The following is a 7621-nucleotide window of genomic DNA, read 5'->3' as shown; positions in this document are numbered from 1 at the left end:
CCACCAGTGGGGCCCCCCACCCTGAAGGGGGTGTGGCCAGCCTGAAAACAGCCCTCAGCCCCTCACCCAGGCTAGCCAGGCACCCAAGCGGGACACCCACCCTGATCCGGGACACCCTTCAGGGCAAACCAGCTGGCCCCAACCCGTGCACCAGGCCTCTATCCTATACAGTAAAAGGGATATGCAAACTGACCCTAATATCAGAAGGATTGGGAATGACTGGTCACTATGACACACACTGACCACCAGGGGGCAGACGCTCAATGCAGGAGCTGTCCTCTGGTGGTCAGGGTGCTCTCACATGGGAGGAGCTCTGCTCAGCCACAAGCCAGGCTGATGGCTGCCAGTACAGTGGTGGTGGTAGGAGCCTCTCCTGCCTCCTCAGCAGTGCTAAGGATGTCCAACTGCAGTTTAGGCCTGTTCCCCGCTGGCAAGTGGACATCCCCCGAGGGCTGCCGGGCTGCCAGAGGGATGTCTGATTACCATCTTAGGTCCAATCCCCCGGGGAGCAGGCCTAACCCAGCAGGTGGTCATCCCCTGAGGGGTCCCAGACTGCGAGAGGGCACAGGCCGGACTGAGGGACCCACCTCCCCCCCGAATGAGCAAATTTTTGTGCACTGGGCCTCTAGTAGATTCTATAAAAGGATACCAGCCTAATAAATATTTCATTAAAATTTGAGATGAAATTAAAACTATCTTCATGATAACTCAGAGTAAGCAAAGGCTTCAACATATGTAATAATATAAGTGATAAACACAAATAATGTTTCAGGAAAGAAAAATAAAGCCTTAATTTACAAACTTGTAGCAAGTACACTCACAGGCTTTCAAACCAAACTCACTTTTCACCGGGAGAATTTGAGTTGTACCTTTTGGGAATGCGAGGGAATTCTATTCAGAATAGCACTGCTTACTCTTCTAGTGGAACATTGTTTATTTTGTAGTCCCGTTATTTAAGAAACTTAAAGCTATATACAAGATTTATTGTCATCAAATAAATGAGATTAATCAATAAACAGAAATAGTTTTCTTAAAATTTCTCATCTCCTTCCTATCTAGCAAACTAACCCTTACATTACTTAGATACCTGGTGTCTAAAAATTTAGGAGGTATCTTACCTTAATATATGAAATGATGTTCTAACAGCAACTAACATTTATAAGAAACTTTAATAACAATACACTTTTACATATTACCTAATTTGATCCTAAAACAACTTATTTTATGACCATTTTATAACTATTTTATGCCTAATTTGCTTGGCTAATAAATGGCAGAGCCATGATTCTAAAGCCTATGGTATTTCTAATACAGTTCAGTGCTTCTGCACTTGTCCATTTAAGTACCCTTGAAATAAGAGAATTATAAAATAGACTCTGGGAAGGATCTGAGAAGAGCTGAGAACATGGAAACTAAGATATTTGTTTCATCTTAAGAGTAAATAAGTTTTGTGTGTATTTTAAGCCACATTTATCCTATATAATAAATAGCTAATATGCAAATCGACCAAACGGCAGAACTGGTTGCTATGAGGCACACTGACCATCGGGGGCAGACTCTCAACACAGGGAGCTGCCCCCCGGTGGTCAGTGAGCTCCCACAGGGGGAGCGCTGCTCAACCAGAAGCCAGGCTCACAGCTGGCAAGCTCAGCAGTGGTGGTGGGACCCTCTGCAGGCAGGCGGTAAGGAGCGAGGGGTCCCGGACGGCGAGAGCCCTGGGATGCGAGAGGGATGTCTGACTGCCGGCTATCCCCCAAGGGGTCCCGGACTGCGGACCCCCCCACAGTGCATGAATGTTGTGCACTGGGCCTCTAGTTTAATATATAATAGCATTTAACACTCCTATCTTCTATTTGATACAGAAATGAAGATAACATTCCTATCTTCTATTTGATACTGTGGTTTGGCTCCTCACTGCAAATCCCAAATATGCATATGTCCTCTTTGAGAAATAGCATTTCAACACCCTGCTTCCCATGATGGCCAGAGAGTGCCCACATCTTTCACCTTAAGGCTTACTGTATGCCCTCTTCCCCTCTCACCTCAAGGTAACTGGGGTCTGGCACAGTCCTTACTGCTTCATAGAGCTCTGCACCATCCTGCAGAGCACAGACTTGTTGTCTGGTTAGTGCATGTGATGGTGTACATTGTTTTGTTATATTTTCTAGAAAAAAAAAAGTATCACTAATTAGCTAAACCACAAAGTTCACAGTGCTGAAAACAATACAACCAAGCAAAAACCACACAAAGAAGGGAGATTAAAAAATAAGAAACCATTTATCTGCTAAAAGTTTTCTAGGAAAATGTGAAGCTATTGTATTCATGGTTTAAAAATTATCAAAGAATTTACTTGATTAGAGTAATTTGTAAATTATAAATAATTTCATGATTTACTTAATCATGAAAACAGCATGAGCTAGTAATATGTTAAGCACATAAAATTTTGAGTCTACTTTTTTTGAGATTTATATATATGATGTTAAATAATATAGAAGATTATGAAGAAAAGCAGAACATAAAGTTACAGCAATAAAAAAGGTGGTAAAAAAGTAAATTTCCTGTCCTATAAGCAAAAACCCTATGATTTTTACAATTAAAATTGATGCCACAGGGAAAACAAGTTCTAACTCCAAGTATAATAATGTAAAGCGCAGCAACTACAATAACAAGAAATGCAAAAGTTATATAGTAAAGATAAGGACACTGAAAAAAAAGAATGACAGTGGCTTAGGGCCGTGGTCAACAAACCGCGGCTCGTGAGCCACATGTTCTTTATATTCACTACTAGAGGCCTGATGCACGAAATTCGTGCAAGAGTAGCCCTTCCTTCCCTGGGCTGCTGGCACCGGCTTCTCTCTGGCACCCAGGACCTGGGCTTCCCTTGTAGTCCCGGCGTTGACCAGAAGGTTGTCCGAAAGGACGTCCAGTCTAATTAGCATATTATGCTTTTATTATTATAGATACTGTGCACTAGATCTCTGGCTTATTTACTCTTTATAAGTTTGTACCTTAAACACTTATTGCCCCACCCCATCCCCTGGTAACAACCATTATATTCTCCTTTTTTTTTTACAAGTCTGCCTTTTTTATACTTCTCATATAAGTAATATCATACAGGATTTATCTAGGGAAAAATAATTTGATAGGTTTTTTTCACTGCTATTTTTTCTCTAATGCCAAAAAAGGGACTATAAGTGCTTTAGTACTGAAGCTTAAGAGGGAGTTCAAGATTTCTGAATAGTGCTGTGGGTATGTCATGCATTATTGTCTAATGACAATTACAAGTATCTAAAAGCTCAATGTGTTGAATAAAAATGTAATAATTTGGGGTCAGTTCAATGCTTATCCATACATCTATGTAATAATATTTTTTTAAAACAGAAAAAAGTCGATTCAGAATTAGAAAAAAAAATCTATTACTTAAAATAAAGACAATTCACCTAATTATAAAATTTAAATTAGAAGCCTCCAAAAACTCTAATAAAAACACTTTTCATATAAATAAACTTGTAATATACAACTCACTTTACCTTCATGCTCTTCAAATTCTGCTTGAATTTTAGTGAATAAGGCTTCTAGTTTCCTTTGTTGAGCCTCCGCATATTTTGCTGCTTCCTTTTCTTCTTCTCTTTCATTGCGAAATATGTATAATCCAGACGATGTCTTCTCCATCCACTGTAATTAATACATAAAACGGAAATACATGGTAAGGAGGAATCATTCAAATTAACTTTCTCAAAAGAGAAATATAGAGTAAGTTTCAAGAAAATGTCATACCTGCATAGGGTATGCTCTTTGAATAACTACATCAACACAGCCAACATTTCCTCCATCACTGAAAAGTGATGACAAGGGGAGAGGAAAAGGTCTAGGGTCTGGAGAGAATCCAAGCTTGGCATACCAGCAAGCAGTCCGGGTACTGTTTGCAGAAATCTGGACAAATTAAGGAATACATCAATTTACAGGTTAAATAATATTCTGTTCTATTTCACATTTCATAATATTTTCATTCTTTTAGGATTGCTTTATTATCCTATATAATAAAAGTCTAATATGCTAAGTGTCTAACTGTTCATTCAACCATTCGACCAGTTGCTATGAGGCACACTGACCACCAGGGGATAGACACTCTGACCGGTAGGTTAGGTTGCTGCTGGGGTCCAGCTGATCAGGACTGGGCGAGACAGGCCAGACATGCCCTTGAGCCCTCCCGAGGTCCCTTCCCAGCCCCGATCAGACCCAATTGGGAACGGGTGAGACAGGCTAGACACACCCTGGAGCCCTCTCATGCTCCCTCCCCGGCCAGCCAATCTCCTGTGGTTCCTCCCCAGCTGGCCTGCTCCAATTGGCTTCTATCGGGACAGGGCAAGATGGGCCAGACATGCCCTGGAGACAACCTCCCATGGTCCTTTTCTGGCCTCTAAAATATTTCTTCTAATTAATTTCCTTTCAATGTGCATGAATCCATGCACCAGGCCTCTAATACTTTATAAAGTGTCATGAAGGTAAATAAGAAAGTGAATAAGGGAAAAATTGTATGAAAGTAAAAATACTTTCAAAATATAGTATCTTAAAAAATTGTTCACAAAACAGACTCATAGATACAGAGAACAAATTGATGGTCGCCAGAGGGGAGGGAAGTTGGCTGAAAAAAGGGAAGGGATTAAGAGCTACAAATTGGTAGTTACAAAATAGTTATACAGTGGGGCCTTGACGAGTTTTTTTGAGATACGAGCCTTCTCTCGGTGGATTTTTTGCTTTGAGTTGCGAGCTAAAATTCGGGTTACGAGGCAGCTTCAGATACCCCCACCACCAGTTGGCGCAGTGAACGTCACACAGTGAACACCACAACATCAGCCCAGCATCACGTGTCTCACTCGTTCACTTTTTGATTTGACATACAAGTAATTTGAGTTACGAGCTCCGTCATGGAACGAATTAAACTCGTAAGTCAAGGCCACACTGTAGTGGTATAAAATACAGCATAAGGAATACAGTCAATAATAACATAATAACTATGTATGGTACCAGGTGAGCACTGGAAATATCGTTCATGATTGTCTGGCCACTGTTCTGTACACTTAACAATAATATAACATTGAATGTCAACTATAATTTTAAAGTTAAAGAAATTTTTTTTAAAGAGAGAGATTTAGTCATGGAATAAGGGAAACCTATTGCACAATGTCCAGAGAGTGCACAGCAGAGTTAAGGGAGGCTTTCCGCCCCCCTTTTTAGGTTGAGGAAGACCTGTGGGTGTTTGAAAGCTGAGGATGTGCACTGCCAACAGATGAGTAGGCTGGTGATGAAAATGCTCTAAAACTGATTGTGGTGATGGTTGCACAACTCTGTGACTAGACTTAAATCACAGAATTGTCACTTTCAGTGGGTGAATTGCAAAGTGTGTGAATTATACTTCAATAAAGCTGTTTTTCTCCAAAATTATTTATAGTGCCATGGAGTCTTAATGTTATGTAAATATGACTACAGGAATACGTTGTTTCATTGCACTATGATTTATTACACTTCACAGGTACTGTGTATTTTACAAACTGAGGGTTGGTGGCAATCCTGCATCAAGTGTGTCGGGGCCATTTTTTCCAACAGCACTTGCTCACTTCGTGTCTCTGTCACATTTTGGTAATTCTCACAGTATTTCAAACCTTTTCATTTGTATTATGTATGTTATGGTAATCTGTGATATCTGAGAAACTGCTTGTGAAAGGAAAAGCCAATCCATGTGGCAAACTTCATTGTTGTCCTATTTTAAGAAATTGTCGGGAATTACAACTGAAATATGAAAAGCTTTCCTGAATAATCAATGGAAAACTCACAGGAGAACCCTGATATGTAAGAACCAAAGGTGGACACAACATAGAGACTGGTAGGAAGAGTGGAGGCATGAAAGGGCTAGCTGGGCACCCACAGACGGCAACTGAAGTCCCAGAGAGATATCTCAGCTGGGGGGGCGGGGGTGTGTGCGCCACTAAGAACTCTGGGATCTAATCCCAAAGCTGGGCTCCCAAGCAGAGAGCAACAAATCTGAGGACGGTACCCACATAACATCTAGCTGTGAAAAGCAGTGGGGTGCTGTCTGCCAGGGAGTGGCAGCTGAAAGTTCCGGCACCCTCTTAAAGGGCCAACGCACAAAAATTCCCTGTAGAGCTATTCACCTTGTGCTCTGGCAGAGGGAGAGTGAAGTAGGCTGGAGCTGTGAGAGCAGAACCCAGGACTGGGGACTCAGGACTTAGAGGATAGAGCTCAGAAGGCAGTCACCCCAAGTTTCCTGGGATGAGCCATTCCCTCACACAGGGGAGGACATCTTTCCCACATAGACATCTGCCTTGCCTACGGGGAAGATAGTCAACACACCCTATTGGAAAACACCTTGCCCTGAGGCCATTTAGGAGATTAAAAGTAACAATTAGCCTCCAGGCAGAAGCAACTGCCCCACCCTATTGAAAAAACTCTCACCACACCTGAGGATGATTGCCTGGGGGCAATTCAAGTGGGAATCCTATTAGTCTGTAGGCAAAGCTACAGAAGAAGAGATAAATGAAGCAGAGATAAAAAATTTATCTGAAACAGAGTTCAGAGTAATGATGGTAAAAATGCTCAACAGCATGAAAAAAGATATAGTAACTATGAAAAAAGAACAGTCTTAGATTAAGAATGACATAACACAAATAAAGAACACATTGGAAGGAATACACAGCAGATTAGTGGAAACTGAGGATCAAATCAGTGAATTAGAAAACAGAGTTGAAAATATCACTCAATTAGAGAACCAAAAAGAAAAAACAATTAAAAAACAGGAGGACAGCTTAAGAGAGCTGTGGGACAAAGTGAAAGGTAACAATATTAGAACAGTAGGTGTGCCAGAAGAGGCAGAAAGGGAGAAAGGAATAGAGAAGGTGTTTGAAGAAATAATGGTAGAAAACTTCCCTAACCTGGTAAAGAAAAAGTCATAGAAGTTCAGGAGGCACAGAGAACCCCAAACAAGAAAAACCCAAATAGGCCCATGCCCAGACACATCATAATTAAAATGCCAAAAATTAAAGACAAAGAGAGAATCTTAAAGGCAGCAAGAGAAAAGAAAATTGTTACCTACAAATAAGTTCCCATAAGGCTGACACCTGATTTCTAATCAGAAACTCTACAGGCCAGAAGGGAATGACATGAAGTACTCAAGGTAATGGAAAGCAAGGACCCGAGACCAAGATTACTATATCTAGCAAGGCTATCATTCAAAATATTGGGTCAGGATGTGAGGGCGATCTGGATGCGACATCTGTCACCCCATTGATCGCCAGGGTTGATTCCGCTGATCTGGCTGGCTAGGCGGGTGTCCCCCTCCTCCCTCACCGATCCATGTGCGTCCCTCCTGAAGCTGCGCGCTTGGTCGAAGAGGACGACCCCTCCCCCGCAGAGGACCGGTCTTCGGTCAAGGGTATACGAGTAGCTGCGCTCCCCTGCTAGAACCTCCAAACAAGCTCTCAAAATATTCGGTCAACCCCCCCAAACCACCAGCCATCGGTGGGTGTGAGGAAATCTCATTTTCTCGGGGGCGGCCGGGTACATATTCTGGGTCTTGACCGCTGCCTCCGGAGTTGTTCTTGCC

The 7621-nt window shown here is 41.9% G+C and overlaps 1 protein-coding gene across 2 annotated transcripts in view; it reads right to left on the bottom strand.

Moving 5' to 3' along the window:
• BRCA2 (breast cancer 2) overlaps positions 1–7621 on the bottom strand; it is a 78824-nt gene that overhangs the window by 21517 nt on the left and 49686 nt on the right. For both annotated transcript variants that reach the window (XM_006765063.2, XM_015564836.1), the window contains 3 exons: positions 3778–3933; positions 3531–3675; positions 2043–2164 (listed from right to left, as the gene is read on the bottom strand). In XM_006765063.2, the coding sequence (XP_006765126.2) occupies positions 2043–2164; positions 3531–3675; positions 3778–3933 (423 nt within the window). The remainder of the gene's footprint in view (positions 1–2042; positions 2165–3530; positions 3676–3777; positions 3934–7621) is intronic.

Source organism: Myotis davidii, unplaced genomic scaffold (genome assembly GCF_000327345.1).
Source record: "Myotis davidii unplaced genomic scaffold, ASM32734v1 scaffold701, whole genome shotgun sequence".
Classification (NCBI taxonomy): Eukaryota; Metazoa; Chordata; class Mammalia; order Chiroptera; family Vespertilionidae; genus Myotis; species Myotis davidii.
Note: the sequence above shows the minus strand (reverse complement) of the source record. Positions and strands in the feature narration are given on the sequence as shown.